This window comes from Scyliorhinus torazame, chromosome 8 (genome assembly GCF_047496885.1).
Source record: "Scyliorhinus torazame isolate Kashiwa2021f chromosome 8, sScyTor2.1, whole genome shotgun sequence".
In the NCBI taxonomy this organism is placed as follows: Eukaryota; Metazoa; Chordata; class Chondrichthyes; order Carcharhiniformes; family Scyliorhinidae; genus Scyliorhinus; species Scyliorhinus torazame.
The window spans coordinates 108,660,352-108,680,157 of record NC_092714.1 but is presented as its reverse complement, the minus strand read 5'-3'; the positions used below and the strand labels follow the sequence as shown (position 1 = coordinate 108,680,157).

At 47.6% G+C, this 19,806-nt stretch overlaps 1 protein-coding gene across 1 annotated transcript in view; it reads left to right on the top strand.

The window, feature by feature from the left end:
* LOC140428030 (superoxide dismutase [Cu-Zn]-like) overlaps positions 1–19,806 on the top strand; it is a 218,140-nt gene that overhangs the window by 146,030 nt on the left and 52,304 nt on the right. The window contains exon 4 of the mRNA XM_072514001.1: positions 19,327–19,444. Coding sequence (XP_072370102.1) covers positions 19,327–19,444 — 118 coding nt within the window. The remainder of the gene's footprint in view (positions 1–19,326; positions 19,445–19,806) is intronic.

Here is a 19,806-nt window from a genome sequence, read left to right as displayed (position 1 = left end):
TATTGTTATGTTTGGCCAAAAAAACTTGAATAAAATATATTTTTTTAAAAAAAGAAACGTGGATACAGGATAAAATAGATTGGGAATTGAAATTGAAGGAGATATTAGAGTTTGAGTGAAATCTAGCTAGTAATATGAAGATTGATAAGAGTTTCTGTAGATATTTAGGTAAAAGGCTTCACAAAGTGAGCATTGGTCCCGTAGAAAGTGTATCTGGGGAATTGACAACGGAAAGTAGGAGATGACGGATGAACTAAACAGCTTTTTTTGCATCAATGTTCGCAAGGGGCTTTTCCCAGTAACTTCATTGCATGTTAATGTAAGCCTACTTTTGACAAAGATTATTAAATTATAAAGGACACCGGTAACATCCCAGAGATTGCTGTAAATCAGGAAATGAAAGGGAGCAAGAAACACAGGAAAATTACAGTCTCTGGGAAAGTGACATTAAGCAGATTGTTGGGCCAGCAGGCTGACAAATTTGGATGGACTTCACCCTACGGCCTTGAAAGAAGTGGCTAGTGAGATAGTTGATGCATTGGTTTTAATATTCCAAAGTTCTCTAGATTCAGGGAAGGTTCCACTTGATTGGAAAATATTCAATGTAACTCCTATATTTAAAGAGTGAGGAAGAGGGAAACTACAGACCAGTTAGCCTAACATCTGTTATAGATGTTATTGTAGAATCCGATGAAGTGATCACACGGGGATACACAGTTGGATACAGAATGAACACAGATTGATTTCTCATATAGCAATCTCTCCAATACCTGAAGGATCTCCCTCTTCTCCCTGCACCCAGGTTGGGGTTTTTATACTCCCCTTGTTAAGGTGGAAGTTCTGCCCCGTTTATCGGGGAAGTTTGTATTCAGAGGTGGTCACGGTGAAACAGATAGTGCACACCACATGACCTCCGAGGGGTTCATAACTTTCCAAAGTCCAGCGAAATGACCGTGTTCACCGGCTGTAGCGAGGAACCCGTGATCCACTTAGCTTTACTGTGGAGCTGGGGGGGGGGGGGACACCGCACTGGGGACCAGTGTTTCCGCGCGGAGCATCTGGACTGCGTCAATGTGGCTGACGTGGGCGGCAGTGTGTTGACATCTGCTTGTTTGCTGGCTGTCCATTTCAGAATCAAGATCAGAATCTTACAGGCCAGCATCAGGCATCTCGACTTGTAAATAATAATAATCTTTATTGTCACAAGTAGGCTTACATTAACACTGCAATGAAGTTACTGTGAAAAGCCCCGAGTCGCCACATTCTGGCACTTGTTCGGGTATGGGGAGAGAAAATTGAAAATGTCTAAATTACCTAACAACACGTTTTCAGGACTTGTGGGAGGAAACCGGAGCACCTGGAGGAAACCCATGCAGACATGGGGGAACATACAGACTCCGCACAGACAGTGACCCAAGCCAGGAATCATATGGGCAGCTGGCGGAGCTGGTGGTCGAGACGACAATGGTGGCCTTGGGATAAATGGGGCTGAGCTGTCTGGGATAAGCTCCGGCGGCTCCTGTCTGCGCCGGCAAATGTGGTCCACCTGGTGATGTGACTCTTTGCCTTGAGCCCGCACGGAACAAGAGACCGACCCCATCTGGTGCAATACCATGCTTGGAATCCAGTGGTGTCTTCGTGGAAATTGCGGATGTAAACTACAGCAGCATGCACTACCTGTGTCCGATTTGGATTCATCTTAACCGTGGCAGTCTTTCTCCCCAATTTCCGGGATGACCAGAATGAAACGCGTCGAAGACGTCTGCCCATGAGTAGCTCAGCTAGCCTGACCCCTGAGGCACGGTCCGGTAACAAAACAAAAACCGGGATAATCAGGTCTCCCAAGACCCAGTGGTAAATTTCTTCATCCACCACTTGAATGTCTGGACCACCCGTTCAGCCAACCCATTAGAGGCTGGGTGATATGCGGCCGTCTGCACGTGAGAACTGCTGTTTGTGGTCATGAAAGCCCCGAACACCACACTGGCAAAAGCTGCCCCGCTCTCGGAGACCAGCACCTCTGGAATGCCGTGCATGCTGAACGTGCGCCGCAAACGTTCCATAGTTGCCCTTGCAGTGGTTGCCCGCATCTTGTGGACATCCAACCACATAGTGGGCTTCCACTATGATCAGGAACATTTCCCCCTGAAAAGAACCGGCAAAATCGATGTGGAGGTGACACCATGGTCAGCCCGGCCGTTCCCACAGGTGCAGTGATGCCACTGGCGGAGCCTTCTGGTTTTCTTGGCCTGGTCCGCAACGCTGAGCCAGCTTCTCGATGTCCGCGTCGATTCCAGGTCATCAGAATTAGCTGCAGGCCAGCATCTTCGTCTTGGACAGCACCGGGTGGAGGTCTTGGAAAATGGAGGCATGCCCGCGCTCCAGGAAACCACCCGAGTCCCCTCCGGGATGACGTCATCCCCAACAAGAACTTTGAGGTATAAGCCTTGAGGTCTTCAGGCAAATCCCAGTGCTGGGTCCTACAGAACAATGTGGCGGTCCGGGACAACTACGGGGTCCATTTGGGTGCAACCCCGTATATGAGCCGTCGTGATCAGCAGATGTCCATAAAATGGAGGGCAGCGACAACTTCCTTGGCCGATGCAGGTGCAGGCGGTCTTGTGGAGAGGGAGAGACGGCTTAATGTATTCGCATGGGGAATCTTTGTACCAGGTCGGTGCTCCAAATTAGTACGCTACCAACAGCAGGGCCCAAGGCTGGATCTCAGCTAAACTGCCCGATCCTCTTGGATTAGACCCATCAACAGTTTGTGGTTGGTTATAGGCAGTAAATGCATGCCCCATAGACATGATTGGTGAAATTTCTTGGCACGAAAAATTTGTGAGTAATTGCCCTCCGCGTCGGCAAGCGTTCTGGACACGAATGCTTTGGGCCATTCTGAGCCGTTGCTCATACAGTGGGCGAAGACGACTCCCACCCCATAGGGCAATGCATTGCAAGTCAAGAGGAGTCGTTTGGAGAGATCAAAATGGATGAGCTGTTTGTAGGAGGATAACAAGTTACATCGCAGAGAATGCCTCCTGTTGTGGCTGGGCCCATTCCCAAGGGTGTCCCTTTTTCAACACTTGGTGGAGAAGGCTGACTAGCTTCGCCAGGTTGGGGATGAACTTCCCATAATAGTTAATTAGACCCATGAAAGAATGTAACTCCATTTGCCCTCCAGGGACGGGGGCCTGTTTGATAGCTCGTACCTTGTCTTCTACAGTGTGTAAGCCCTGTCGGTCCACCCTAAACCCAAGTGTGTGACCTAGTATGTCTCCCAACAGAGATGGATGCCAGCCTTCTCGAAGTGCTGGAAGACTTCGGCCAGGTACTCCAAATGTTCTTGGTCGGACGATCCGGTAATGAGAACATCGCCAGGGTAGACGGCAACTCTGGGAAAACCCCATAGAATGTTCTCCATCACTCTTGGAAAAATGCGCGTGTTGAGAAAACCCCATACGGCAGCTGGGTATACTCGTATAACCCAGTCTGGGTGTTGCAGTGACGAGCTTCCAGGAGGCGGGGTTCAAACTGTAGGTATGCATAGCTCATGTTGAGCTTCATGAAAGTCCTGCTGCAGCTGAGCCTGGCATAGAAGTCCTCAATTCAGGGGACTGGGTAACAGATGGGAGACGCGGTTTGCCGTCAAATTGTAGTTGCCACACAGGCGCACGGTACCATCAGGCCTCAGTACGGGCACCACAGGGGCAGCTCAGTCGGCAAACTGAACTGGGTAGAAAATGCCCAATCGCTCTAAACGGCCCAACTCGGGGTCCAATTTTGGTTGTAAGGCATAAGGGACCGGTCGAGCTTAGAAATAGAAGGACGTGCTAACGGGTCCATGCTGATCCTGGCCACCTCCCCTTTGATTGGTCCCAATTCTTCCACAAAGACCCTGTGGAATTTTACCAGAATGCCGTCGGGGCTATTCAGATACATACAGCAGACTCTGCCAGTCCAGTTTCAGGTGTCGTAGCCAATGACCCCCGAATAAACATGGTCCTGCAATGCGGTCCACCACCGACGGGAAACATGTCAATTGTTAGCCATAAGACATCAGAACCAAAGAGGTGGCTGCAATGGCCAATATATCCCCCCCCCCCCCCCCCCCCCGGTGTTTGTGGCCAATCTGGCGACGGTATCGTGCCGGCCGGTCTGGATTTTATTGAACGTACGGTGGCTAACAACCGAGACTGCTGCTCAGTTGTCAAGTTCCATATTGATAGGGTGTTCATTGACCCACAGCATCATCTGGATAGGGGCCATCCGTGGCATGCTTACGCAGTGTAGCTGCTGTTAGGAGTCATCGTCATTGTCCACATAGTATGCCCGATCACAAGGGGGCCGGTCGCACCAGGAGGGTTTCTCATGGGGCTATCTGGAGCCTTGGTCCCGGCTTCTGCCTGCTGCCTGTGGCCGCTGCCCAGGTTTCCTTGTTCAGGAGAGCTTTCTTGGTGGCCCATTGGCACCCTGCGGTGGCGACCTCTGTGTCTGCGGCGTGCACCCCACTGCTGGGGGCCCTGTTCCTTGGGCTTTGGGAAATTTGGTCAGTGCTCAGTTTGGCGTCCCTGATTTAGGACCGTCATCCCCTGGAGTTCTTATACCCCTATCTCAGCAATTTTGACCGCCTGCTGTAGAGCGAGATGAATTTCTGTCAAAAGTTTCAGCTGTGTGGCTGCATCGCAGATGCCGCAGACGAACCAGTCTTCCAGGGATTCGAGGCCCAAATTCACAAGTTTCGGCGAACTTACGCAATCGCACCAAAAAGTCGCAGTTGGGCACCCCTTGGGCCTGGGTGGCCGTATGAAAGTGGAACCTGCGGACGATAATCGAGGGTTTTTGGGCTATGGTGTTCCCCAACCGGCAAGGACCATCAATCCAGCACATCTGGTTCGGGTAAACTCTTGATAAGTGCATGGGTCAGCCCACTAACAGCCGTCAGTAAGACCATGGTTTGTCATTCGTCCCTCACAATTGCATTTATCCTGTAAAAATATTACATTTGCTCAATATACTGAACCCAGTCATCGGTACCTGCTTCATATGGCTCCAACTTCCCAATGTGGGGCATCTCAGTCGGCTGAAGAGAGGCCTCCTGAGGCCTAGACCAAGTGGTCCAGGTATGCAATACGTGGTGCTGATGGCAGCTCCCCTTCAACTTCATCGCCAGTGTAGAATCCGACGAAGTGACCACACAGGAACCGACATTTAGATACAAAATGAACACCGATTTATTTTTCATACAGCAATCTCTCCACTCTTCGAAAAGTCTTCCTCCTTGACCTGCACCCAGGTCATATACCCAGGTTTATATACAGAGAGGCTCCCCTTAATAAGGGGGAAGCTTCGCTCCGTTATCGGGGAAGTTAGTATTCTGAGGCAGTCACAGGAAAGCAGATGGCGCACACCTCATGACCTCCGAGGGGGTCATACCAGTTATAGCACAAAGCTTAGAATCAGATAGAATTTTGGGAAAGGGATGTCATGTTTAACTAATTTATTAGAGTTCTTTGAAGGCATCACGTGCTGTCGATAAAGGGAACTAGTAGATGTACTGTACTTGGAAGGCATTTGATAAGATGTCATGTTAAAGGTTATTGTGGAAAAGCAAAGCTCATGGTATAAGGGTAACATTGGCATGGACAGAAGATTGGTGAGCTAATAGGAAACATTTGGCAGAAATGGGTCTTTTACTGGTTGGCAGTGTGTGATGAGTGGTGTGCCACAGCGATCAATGCTGGACCTCAACCTTTTACAATTTATGAAAGGACCGATGATATGGTGGCTTAATTTGCTGACAACACAAAGATAGGTAGAAAAGTCAATTGTGAAGAGGACGTCAGGAGACTACACAGTAACGTAAGGTTAAGTGAGTGGGCAAAACTCTGACAAATGGAGTATAATGTGGGCAAATGTGAATTTCTACATTTCAGCATATGAGAGATTGGAAAAGTCTAACATTCAGAGGGCAATTGGAGTTCTTGTGTTAGTATGCAGGTACAACAAGTAAATAGGAAAACTAATAGACTGTTATTTATTGTAAAGGAAATTAATTACACAAGTGGGATATAATGTTTCAGTTGTACAGGGCACTGGTGAGACCACAACTGGAGTACTGTGTAGTATTGGTCACCTTATTTAAGGTTTTTAAGAAATCATTTGAAGGAACTGGGTGTCACTGGCTCAGCCAGTGTGTACCATCACCCAGCATTTATTGCCCATCCTTAATTCCATTAAGAAGGTGGTGATGAGCTGCCTTCTTGAACCGCTTCAGTCTTTGAGGTGTAGTTACACCCACAGTGCTGTTAGGGATTGATTTCAGGATTTTGATCCAGTGACAATAAAGGAACTGTGATATACTTCCAAGTTCGGATGTTGAGTGACTTGGAGGGGATGGTGTTCCCAACTATCTGCTGCCCTTGTCCTGCATGGTAGCAATGGTTGCTTTGGAAGGTGCTGTCTTAGGAATCTTGGTGAGTTCCTGCAGTTCATCGTGTAGATGGTACACACACTGCCACTATTCGTCAGTGGAGGAGGGATTGGATATTTGTGAAAGGGGTAGCAGTAAAGCAGGCTGCTTTGTCTTGGATGGTGTCAAACTTCTTCAATGTTGTTGGAGCTGCACTCATTGAGGCAAAGGGAGAAAGTACCATCACACTTGTGCCTTGTAGTTTATAGACCAGCTTTGGGGAGTCAGGAGATGAGTTACTCGCCGCTAGGATTCCTAGCCTCTGACCTGCTCTTGCAGTCGCAGTATGGCAAGTCCAGTTTGGTTTCTGGTCAGTGGTCACGCCCAGGATGTTGATAGTGGGGGATTCAGCAATGGTAATGCTAGTGAATGTTAAGGGATGATGGTTAGATCTTCTCTTGTTGGAGATTATCATTGCCTGGTACTGAGTGGCACAAATGTTTCTTTCCACGTGTTGGCCCAAGCCTGGATATTGTCCAGACCTTTCTGCAAGTAGATATGAACTGCCTCAGTATCTGAGGAGTTGCGAATGGTGCTGCACCTTGGGCAGTCATCAGCAAACATCCCACTTCTAAACATACAATGGAAAGAAGGTCCTTGATGAAGCAGCTGAAGATGTTTTGGCATAGGATACTACCCTGAGAAATTCCTGCATGATGTCCTGGGGCTGAGATGATTGGCCTCCAACCACCACAACTGTCTTCCTTTTTGCCAGGTATGACTTAAACCAGCAGAGGATTTTCACCCTTATTCCATTTTCTAGTGATCCTTGATGCCATACTCTGTCAAATGCTGCCTCAATGTCAAGGGCAGTCACACTCACCTCACCTGTGGAGTGCAACCCTTTTGTCCATATTTGTCCATATCAAGAGTATTGAAAGTCAGAGAGATCTAGGAGTACAGGTCCACAGGTCACTGAAAGGGGCAACACAGGTGGAGAAGGTAGTCAAGAAGGCATACGGCATGCTTACCTTCATTGGCCGGGGCATTGAGTATAAGAATTGGCAAGTCATGTTGCAGCTGTATAGAACCTTAGTTAGGCCACACTTGGAGTATGACAAATCCCAAATTTCTTTACCCGTCAGTCTGGCCTCAATAAAAGTTGAGATCGATTTGCAGGTACAGCATTAGTTATTTTATTTGACTTGCAAGTCTTTCTCAATTCTCAGCGGTACAAAGCACATCTTGCTTTGTACACCTCCGGAATCAAGTGAGTCTGTAGGACAAAGGGATCTCTACTAATAACACAAATGGCATCAAGTTTCACATACACTATTCCCATAGGTCATCCTATACCCCTCCTGACCTGGCCATACATTCTAATTGGCTCACTTCCAATCCCTTCCTCTGGTCCCCTATTACCCAGCATCATTTTCCCCTCCGTAGCTGGACACACCTCTTACTTGCTTTGCCATGCAGTCTGAAATCCTTTGTCTGTGAACTCACCAGGATGAGACTGGCCTATCTCTACATTACAGTAACTAATATCTCTAAAGTAACTATTTTATATCACATTCGTCATTCCCTCCTTTTATCATTCCATGATAACCAAACTATCCAATCCATAGCTACGGTCCCTCATCTAAAAAGATCCGTCGCTGCATTTCCAATTCCTGGCGTAGCCCCCCTTCATCTGCTGCACCCTCATGGATTTTGACAGCCAAGATTTTAGGGGCGTTGATCTGTTCCAGTGCACCCCGCATTCTACCCATCACACATTTAAGGATGGCTAGGCCCACAAAGATGCAGCCAATAGCCACCACTAAATACATGGCCATATTTATCAACCAGTCCTTCCAACCTCCAAATCCCCAGTTATCCCAAGAGCCAGGATCCCGCATTCCGTCCAGGTGATCCCGTATGTGATCCATAAATTTAGTGATGTCAGCGGTCAAGTCCTGAACTCCCATGATACACTTGCCCTGTACTATGGCGCATACCCCACCCTCACGGGCCAGAAGATAGTCAAGAGCATACCGGTTCTGCATTGCAAACAACCGCAGCTGAGACAATTCCTTGGTTATTGCCCCGAGGGCTCCCAAGGTTTCATTTCCCAAGATGGTAAGGCCACAAATAAAATAATTCCTATCGCTGACAGCCAAGGAACCCCCCACACCTCCCAGTGTCAAGACACTCAGAATCCCCCATCCGGCTGAGTGGCCCCGGTTGGGTGCGAGAACCTGAGGTTTTTTCCAGTTCTCGCAGAATTCAGCTGAGATTGCCCGGCGTGCTAACTGATTATGCAGCATCCACGCCGAGGGGCAGGGGACTGTGGTAGGGACTAGAGTCCCAATAGCAATTTGGCGGGGAAATGGGGGTGACAAAACATTGGTCGCTGTGCCATTAAATAAAAAGTAGTATCCTTGCTCCGTGTGCAGGCTAGCATCACAATCAGTATATCGGTTGCGTAGGGATCCCCCAGTAGCCCAGTTTATCCAACTCGGGCCGCCTAGCAATGCGGAAAGCCCTAGTCCCAAAAGTGATATGAGAGACATTCGCCCAGCCACAAAGGAGCTGGAGGCCGGCGTTCAATGGAACGCAAGTGGTGTTGTAACAAACGCATTGGCCAGATGCCTGGGTGATATGACACCTCCTGTCCGTACAGGTGGGGAACAGACATGTTATATTCGTTTCCACCTCTACCAGCAAACAGCCGTATCCTTCACTGCTGAAACAATTCTCGTACGACCGGGAATCCCTATTGGGAGTGAAGTGGCTAGGTATATACGCCCTCCACCGTTGCAGCCTATCATACTGTGAGTGGGAATTATCCCGAGGAAGGGGAAGGCAAATAGCCGGTGGTGCTGAACCCGGATCGTAAGGAAGAGTGACTTGCTCGGGCGGTGGCTCGGAACGCTGACAATGAACCACCGTTTGGGGAGTGCCCCAAAGCGGTGAAACAGAAAATAACCTATACACCGCTGCGGGGTTCGGGTAGCAGACAACCCGTCCGTGGCCATACAAGCGGTGGTAAATCTGGTAGAAGAGATTCATACTACCCGGATTTTCCTCAGTTTGGCCTTTAACTAAATTAAGTGTATCTCCTGATAACCTACGTTCTAGCTGTACTTCCCTTCTCACACGCCCCGTCCTCTCTCTAGTCCCCCTCTCTCTCTCTCACAGCCTCTTCCTACGCTCTCCTGACGGTCTGATGTTACCTTTATCGCACCAATCTTAACACATCCAAAATCAAATTTACATGTACTCCAAAAACAAGGCAATGTCCAGATAATGTTCCCTTCCCATCGCCGGGACCGGTGTAATTGCTTCATGAGTCCTGCATTCTCCTTAACTGTGACGACCTTCCATGAGTCGATACCATGTCCTCGTATATGGGGGCAGCGAAGAACATCACCTTTGCATAAATGAAATGTCCTTGTAGATTGGTTGGGGTTACAAATGTAGATAATATTCCCCTTTTCCATGTCCGTCGCCAATAACACTCCAAGCGAGGTGAGGCCGTAGCTCACACAGGTGATGCGTAGCCACCACATCATATTCCACACCTGTAAAATAGCACTGGAGAAGGGAGGCAGGTTAGTAACCGACCTTTTACAGGAGTGGAGATGGACCCAATTTACAGTGATGGAGGTGGACCCAAGCACTTCGCCCCTCCACTTTAACTGCTGTGGGGGTGGTAAGGAGAGCTTGGAAGGGCCCGTCCCATCGCGGCTCCGACCCCATTCTAGTCCAATTTTTGACCATGACATAACTGCCGGGCTGGACTGAAAGTGAGCTAGGTACTGGGGGCGATGGCTGGTGAGCCGCGCGGACCTGGCCATGGAGCTCCTTGAGCACCTGCGTGAGGGCTAGAACATAGGTGGTCATCTCTTCAGACATAGAATAATAGAATTTACAGTGCAGAAGGAGGCCATTCGGGCCATCGAGTCTGCACCGGCTCTTGGAAAGAGCACCCTACCCAATGTCCACACCTCCACCCTATCCCCATAACCCAGTAACCCCACCCAACACTAAGGGCAATTTTACATAGAACATACAGTGCAGAAGGAGGCCATTCGGCCCATCGAGTCTGCACCGACCCACATTAATCCCTCACTTCCACCCAATAACCCCTCCCAACCCTTATGGACACTACGGGTAATTTAGCATGGCCAATCCACCTAACCTGCACGTCTTTGGACTGTGGGAGGAAACCGGAGCACCCGGAGGAAACCCACGCGGACACGGGGAGAACGTGCAAACTCCGCACAGACAGTGACCCAGCGGGGAATCGAACCTGGGACCCTGGCGCTGTGAAGCCACAGTGCTAATCACTTGTGCTACCGTGCTGCCCCTGTCATATGGTGAAACTGAACCAGTCTGGAAGCATGCAGGCCCCAGGGAGTTCTAAGAGGCCTGCCATAAAGAATCTCGGCAGGAGAGAGCCGGGCCGGTCCCGCAGGTGTAACCCGCAGCTGGAAGAGGGCAACGGGGAGCAACTTAAGCCATGTCAGTCCCGTGTCTGCTCTTAATTTAGCCAATTTAGTTTTGAGGGTCTGATTGTGTCTCTCAACCAACCCAGCCGCCTGCGGTCTGTAAGCACGGTGTAACTGCTGGCGTATGCCCAACTGGGAGCAAAACTCCTTGTTAATTTGTCCAATAAAATGAGGCCCATTATCAGAACTTAACTGAACTGGTATACCGTATCGGGGAATGATTTCCCGCATCAAAACTTTAACCACGGTAGCAGCTTTATTATCGATAGTCGGATACGCCTCGACCCATCTGCTGAACACATCCACAATGACCAAAACATATTTATAACATTGACACCTTTCCAACTCAATGTAATCCATTTGGAGCGTCTCAAAGGGACCACTGGGCAACGGGGTTTGCCCCATCCCACAAGGGATACCTTTGCCGGTGTTATATTGCTGACAAATCAAACACCGATTACTGATACTCTGGGCCAACCCCTGTATTTTAGGGTGCCACCAAGTGTCCAGCAACAAATCACTAGTCCCCCGAGCCCCACAATGAGTTGCAAAGTGTACACATTCGATGACCCATAAAGCCAGTACATCAGACATACAAGTCTGATGTGCTGGCGTGGTCCATAAAGAGGAAACAGAATCATATGTACAACCTAACCGTTTCCACATTTGTTTATCATTCTCAGGAGCGTCCTCCTGTAACCTTATGACGTCTTGGATGGTTGGCATTGACTTGTCAGAAGCAGACATATTTATAGTAGATCGTTTAGTCTGACTTAACATTTTAGGCACCATCACTTGCTGAATTTGCGCGGCTGTCCGCGCTGCACAATCTGCTTGTTCATTACCAACGTCAACTGGGGTCTTACCATTTGTGTGGGCAGCGCATTTAATGACGGAAATCTGCCCGGTGGGATATTTCCGTGCCTGCCAAGGTAAGGAATCCCCTATTCTTCCAGAGTTGTCCGAAGTCATGAACTACCCCGAAAGCGTATCGGGAGTCAGTATAAATATGTACCCAACGATCTACCCCAAGTATACATGCACGGGTGAGGGCAAAAAGTTTGGCTTGTTGGGCTGAATAAGGGGTCTGGAAAGCTGCCGCTTCTAGAATCAGACCATCCTGTTCTACGATTGCATAACCGGACATTCTCCGGCCAGTGGGACTTACTAATGCACTGCCATCAACATACATAATCATGTCAGGTTGTTCTAACAGAATATCACTCAGATCGTCCCTTATTGTGGTAGTTTCCTGAATCAAGGCTAAACGGTCGTGACCAGGTGCGTCCTCATGGACAGGGGGACCGCTAAGAAAACAGGCTGGATTGATAGTGGTACGGTATTTAAATGTCAGACGTGGATTGTTCAAAAGGTATATCTCATACCTATTCTGATGAGCTGCGGTAAGATGTTGAGTTTGAAGTTGCCCCAATAGTGCGATTACCGAGTGGGAGCTATATACCGTAATATCCTGTTGGAGAGTGATATTGGCAGCAGCTTGCAAACTATTGTATATCGCTGCCAAGATCTGGGTGCAAACAGGGTGGCCCAACGCCACTGGGTCGAGTTTGGAAGAGTAATATGCTACGGGCCGGTGCTTGTCCCCATGTTGCTGGATGAGTACCACTGTTGAACATCCTTCCAGAACAGTACAGTATATCTGGAATGGTCGGTCGTACAAGGGCCTCCCGAGGGCCGGTGCTTGTAACAAGGCCTGCTTCAGGCAACGGAAGGCCTCGAGTGCCTCGGTGGTGAGAGTAAAGTTCCCCCCTTCACTAGTGTAAGGCGTCAGCAGCTTTGTATAGACAGCGATGTTTGGTATCCACTGCCGACAATAATTTACCATACCCAGCCAATGACGGACCTCCTTGGCTATTGTAGGGGCGGGGAATTGGCATATTGGTTCAATCCTACTGGGTTCGAGACTTCTTTCTGTGGCTGTAAGTAAAACTCCTAAGAACTTAACCTTTCTCTGAGCCACCAAGACCTTTGATTGTGAGACAACATAACCCAACGAGGATAGGTGGTTTAATAACTGGATCACATCATCCCTATTACTGGGCTCGTCAGGACTTGCTACCAATATGTCATCTACATACTGCACTAGAGTGGAACCATGCTCCAATGTCAAGGCCTGGAGTTGGGTCTGCAGACATCTGGAGAAGAGTGTAGGTGAGTTGACGAACCCCTGTGGCAGTCGGGTCCAGGTATACTGCTGTCCATTGTAAGTGAAGGCAAACAAATATTGGCTTTCAGTTGCAAGTGGGAGGGCAAAGAAGGCGTGCTGAAGGTCAATTATGGCGAAGACCCGGGCTTGAGCTGGAATTTGAGCCAGTATGTGGGCAGGGTTAGGGACGAGAGCATGTAACGGCTGTACAATGGCATTGATTGAACGTAAATCCTGCACCAATTGGTACTGGTCTGGTTTGGCTGGTTTAGGCACAGCAAGTATGGGGGTGTTACATTCTGATTGGCAAGGGACCAAAATACCCTGTTGCAACAGCTCTTGAATTAATTTGTCTATAGACGGAGCAGCTTGGGATTTCAGGGGGTATTGCCGAATGGAAGGTAGCTTTACATGGTCCTTAATCGTTACCTTAATAGGTGTAACATTTGTCTTTCCCACTTGTGACGGGTATTCCGCCCAGACCTGTGGATTGACATATTCCAAAACATCATGTCCCCAGTGATGCTGCAGTTGAGTGTTAATCGTTTCAGGGACCTCAAAATATTTTATGGCAGAGCCGTCCGGCGTAACTTGAAGTGTGTACTCTGTTGGATCCGAATGATCCACTGCCCTCCTTACCATAGGCCCCAGATCCCTGGCATGGTACTGGTCGTGGACATGACGTGTAATATGAGTGCTTACCGAAGCTGACTGTGGCCATAAATGTGGTTGTATTGTAACAAAATCGGCTGTACCTTCTTTTCCCGTGACTGTGGCTGTAACCTTGACTGGCCATTCGGTCCCAATTAATGGCCGGTATTTGTCCTCCAACTCCTTGTTTTGTCCAGTTCTGTCATAGGCCAGGGTAACGTGATGCAGTGAATGTTCAATGTCTAACGTCCACCACTGGGGGGTGATAGAAATATAGCACTGTTGTCTCATCCTCCATGATTTAACCGTTACCCCCTCGTCTCCGCACTCTAGCTGTAGCTGGAAGATACACAGTAAATCTCGGGCCAACAAGTTACAGTCCAATCCAGTAGTCACTACAAACTGATGATCTGCAGACTTATTCTCGTAAGTGACTGTCACAGGTTCAGAAATAGAATACTCACACACCTGTCCTTGGAACCCCGACAATTGCTGCGTGTGGTCGGATAGTGGTAGTCGAAGTTCTGATTGCACAGAAGACATGGCTGCTCCAGGGTCGATTACAAATGAGTGATGTTGATCTCCTATCTGCAGAGAGATAATAGGTTCCCTGTCCGATTGGAGAGTCCTTATGACTAAATTAGCTAGTCAATCCTGTGTTGGGAAAGGGTTTGCCTGGGAGAAGTCAGTGTATCTCGTCTGTCCTCCCCTTGGTGGGTACCCCCTCCTTTGGGTCGGGTAGTCTCCTTCTGCTGCCTATCTTTTAATGGGGCATTCCTGTTGCCGGTGATCTGCACGGCCGCAATTAAAACATGCATTGCTCCCTCTATATCTGCCCCGCCCTCTTCTCCCAGTAGACCAATGGCCCCTCAGAGGGGGCGGCAGTTGTAAAGCTGTTGGTGCATACGGCGGGCCATAAAAAGGAGCTGAGGGTCCCTTTGGGTGGGTTTGATATCCTCCCCCTCGCTGATCCACCCACCCAAAGTCACAATATTGGGGCTCCAGCTGGTAAGCTACCATTTCTGCTGCTTGTTGGGGTCGCAGATCATCCTTTTTCATTACATACTCAGTCTTAACCTTTGTAACTGAGCCTCCTTCCTGGCCTACACCCTCCTTCCAATAAAATCTGACTGCCCTTGCCATCTGGGAAGGGTCGTTCTCTGTCCAATTCATGTTATTACATTCCACAGCAGTAGCCACGGAAGGTGGTAGGCAATGCATTGAGGGGAATTCTGACTATTTTGATATGGCAAGTCGTCTGACTGCCCACGGTAGATTTCATTAAATCTTTCCAGAAATTCCTCTGGCTCTTCAATCTTCTTAGGTTTTAGGTCTAAGATAGCAGAAATATTTATGGGCTTTTGAAATGTGCTATTCAACGCATTCAGGATTTGTGTCCGTCTATCGTCATCTAACGCATGGGCTTGCTGAAGTGCGGCGTGGCTAGCATAATTCAAGTGATTAAGATAATTGCGGTACTCTGCTGGGGTTAGAACCTGCTGGACTAGGGCCCAGAGGTCCCTAGAATCAGCGTGATAAATTGAGATGGTAGTTCTCAGGGAATCCACGAAAGCAGCGGGAGATTTTTTTCTATCTGGGATTGTAGCCATAATAGCCATCATCTCACTGGGTGTCCATGGGAAATAAACGTCTATCGTGGGCTGGGCCCCGGCAGTCACCGCGTCAGGGTTTGGTATCTTCCTAATCGGCAACTGTCTCCGAGTCTCACCAGGGGGCACTCTAGCTATTTCCTCTGGTTCTTCCAAGACTTCGACGTCCCTCCCTGTCACTAGAGGGAGTTCTTTCTCTTCAGAATCATCCCTGGCATCTCCCTTTGTTCTCGAAATTTGCGGTTTCCCCTTGGTCTGAAGGGATTTAGGTGGTATGCTTAATTGTTTCTGGTTAGGATCAAGCCCTTCTCTCGCTGTCCGAGATCGGGTCCTAGAGCTAACTGGGCTTGTGGAACAGAGCTCCTCTTCCCCTACTGATCGTGAAGATGGTAAATCGGGACCCACGCTATCAACCAAAAGGGCTGGAGTGACTGGCATGATTGGAATCTGGGGAGCAGTGACTGGATATAAATTATTATACTCTGGTGGTTCTGGAATTAGTGCAGACAATGCTACAGGTGCAGTCGGAACCTTTGCTGACATTTTCAAATCATCGAATTGGTCATTTTCTGTCAATTCAAGGCCAGCCATTGAACTACGTAGCCCATCTTTTGTTTGACCCGAACCTTTCCTGTCTTTACTTGCGCGTTTTTTGAATGCACATTCCTTTTTCAAGACCTGTAATGTTTTTTGGTTACCCTGTTCACTAATTGGAATTCCCATTTTAAGGGCATTATCCTGCCAACTTGATAACATGATCTTATCTATTTCCTCTTGACAATATTGTCTCCATAATCCAATTAATTCTTTTGCTTTCATACTTTGACTCTTTTTCCAGATGTGTCCCTGAATTTTCTTAATAATCTCTAGGTCTTTGGTGCCCCCTAGTGGCCATTCATCACCCATTTTACTCCTTAACGTTGCTGACATTTTCCTGAAATCTTTTGCTTTATCCGGATACATATCGCATAATATTTGCAGTGGCATGCCTGGATCATTTGTGCTATCCAAGGAATTCCCCATAATCTCGACTAGTCCTCAGAACTGCGTTTTTCACCACTACAGTCCAAGGGTACAATTTTAGCTTAATCAACTATAGATTTAAAACACTCACACATGGAATTGAATCATCTTCAGATTTAAAAACACTCATTGAACTGAACCTTCATCTGCTGAAGTCACATCAGTTTTTAAAACACTTACTTAACTGAACCTTCATCTGCTGAAGTCACATCAGTCTTTAAAACACTTACTTAACTGAACCTTCATCTGCTGAAGTCACATCAGTCTTTAAAACACTTACTTAACTGAACCTTCATCTGCTGAAGTCACATCAGTCTTTAAAACACTTATACATGGAATTGAATCATTGTTTTAGATGTTACATCAACCCAAAACCTAACCCAAGCCGAATCAACAAAATGAAATCCCATCAATTAAATTTCTAATCCCCAGACTGACCTTTGATTTCGTCGAGACGATCTTTCCGTACCAACCGCGAGTGACCAGACTAATCAGACGAAAAGAAGAGGGGAAAAATCAATGCGTGGTTATTTTCCAGCTGTACATTGTGGGCCCTTTTTTCTAATCCTCCTGTTCATAATCAGTCTAATTCTGATTTCGCAGTTGGCCAGAACCGTCTTGAGAAATCCCGGGTTTCCGGCACCAAATGACAAATCCCAAATTTCTTTACCCGTCAGTCTGGCCTCAATAAAAGTCGAGATGGATTTGCAGGTACAGCATTAGTTATTTTATTTGACTTGCAAGTCTTTCTCAATTCTCAGCGGTACAAAGCACATCTTGCTTTGTACACCTCTGGAATCAAGTGAGTCTGTAGGACAAAGGGATCTCTACTAATAACACAAATGGCATCAAGTTTCACATACACTATTCCCATAGGTCATCCTACACCCCTCCTGACCTGGCCATACATTCTAATTGGCTCACTTCCAATCCCTTCCTCTGGCCCCCTATTACCCAGCATCCTTTTCCCCTCCGTAGCTGGACACACCTCTTCCTTGCTTTGCCATGCGATCTGAAATCCTTTGTCTGTGACCTCACCAGGATGAGACTGGCCTATCTCTACATTACAGTAACAAATATCTCTAAAGTAACTATTTTATATCACATTCGTCAAGTATAGTGTTCAATTCTGGTCGCCACACTGCCAGAAGGATGTGGAGGCTTTAGAGAGGGTGCAAAAGAGATTTACCAGAATGTTGCCTGGTATGGAGGGCATTAGCTATGAGGAGCGGTTGAATAAACTCGGTTTGTTCTCACTGGAACGAAGGAGGTTGAGGGGCGACCTGATAGAGGTCTACAAAATTATATGGGGCATAGACAGAGTGGATAATCAGAGGCTTTTCCCCGGGGTAGAGGGGTCAATTACTAGGGGGCATAGTTTAAGATGAGAGGGGCAAGGTTTAGAGTAGATGTACGAGGCAAGTTTTTTTACACAGAGGGTAGTGGGTGCCTGGAACTCGCTACCGGAGGAGGTGGTGGAAGCAGGGACGATAGTGACATTTAAGGGGCATCTTGACAAATACATGAATAGGATGGGAATAGAGGGATACGGACCCAGGAAGTGTAGAAGATTGTAGTTTAGTCGGGCAACATGGTCGGCACGGGCTTGGAGGGCCGAAGGGCCTGTTCCTGTGCTGTACATTTCTTTGTTCTTTGTTCTTGAACCAAGGCTGTAACAAGATCAGGAGTCGAGTGACCCTGACGGAACCCAAATTAGAGCGTCAATACGCTGGCTATTGCTGGGTGCCACTTAAAAGCACTGTTGATGACTCTGTCCATCACTTTGCTGATGATAGAGATGTGAGACAGTAATTGGCATGGTTGGAATTGTTCTTCTTGTGTGTAGAATAGAGCTGGGCAATTTTCCACATTGCTGGGTAGATGCCAGTGTTGTAACTGTACTGGAACAACTTGGCTCGAGGCGCAGCAGATTCTGGAGCACAAATCTTCAGTACTGTTGTCGGAATATTGTCAGGGCCTATAACCGTTGTGGTATCCAGTGCCCTCAGCCATTTCTTGACAGCACATCGAATGAATGGAATTCGCTGAAGACTGACATCTGTGATGCTGGAGACTTCTGGAGGAGACCGAGATGGATCATCCATTTGGTACTTCTGGCTGAAGATTATTGCGAATGCTTCAACATTGTCTTTTGCACAGAAGTCCTCCTCTTCCAGTGAGTTGTCTAATTGTCCACCACCACTAGATGTGACGACTGCAGAGCTTACATCTGATCCTTTGGTTGTCAAATTGCCGAGATCCATTACTTGGTGCTTATGCTATTTGGAACACAAGTAACCCTGTCTTGTAGCTTCACTTGTTTGACACTTCATTTTTTGGTATGCCTGGTGTTGCACCTGGCTTCCCCTCTTGCACTCTTAATTGAACCAGTTGATCCCTTGGCTTGGTGATAATGCTGGAGTGGAGGATATGCCGGGCCATGAGTTGACAGAATGTGGTTTGAGTATAATTTTGCTGCTGCTGGTGGCCCAGAGCGTGTTATGGATGCCGAGTCTTGAGTTGCTAGATCTGTACAAAAACGATCACATTTATCACAGTGTTAGTGCCACACATGACGGAGGGTATTCTTAATGTGAAGATGGGACTTTGTCTCCACAAGGACAATACAGTGGTCATGCTTACCAATATTGTCCTGCAGACAGGTTAATGAGGATGAGGTCAAGTATGTTTTTTTCTCTTGTTGGATCCCTCACCACCTGCTGCAGCCCTAGTGGAAATGTAGGCAGGAATGTGGGATTGCAGTTACAATTAGATCAGGCATGATATCATTGAATGGTGGAGCGGGCTGAGTGGCCTACTCCTTCTAATTGGTATATTTGTAGTAGTCTTGGTGCCTGGATTAATTTTAATAACAGTCATGGCTGGTATAGGACTTTACTAAAAATGCATAAATAATGTATGAAAATGTTTCTTTATGTTTAAATCCCTATGGTTCAATTCATTTAGACATGTAGGCGACCTGGGCAACATAGAAGCTGATGAAAATGGTACAGCCCGTGTTGACATGGTGGACCGACTTCTTCGCCTGGCAGGAAAGTATTCAGTTATTGGACGTACACTGGTGGTAAGCATCAAAATTATACTGTGAAGCAGAGCAATACACAGACTGTAGAGTGGTTGGAAAAATATTCCCTTCTTTGCTTTCTGTTGCAAAGATAGGAAGGAAAGTTGGTTGAGGCATTTTGGACGGGAAATGGGAGATTGCATTGTTCCCTGATACCATTGAAAGATCAGACAAAAATTACATGGATTTCTAAAACGTTCATATTTTTAAATATATTTTTATTTTTATTGCCATTGTCTACTTTAACAGTATAACAGTTTGACGTGCAAGGCACATGGTATTTGCAAAGCAGCAGCTCAAGTGTGTCTGATATTTACAAGCCAGCACCACTCAAACCTGCAGACTGGCTGGCAGACCTGGCG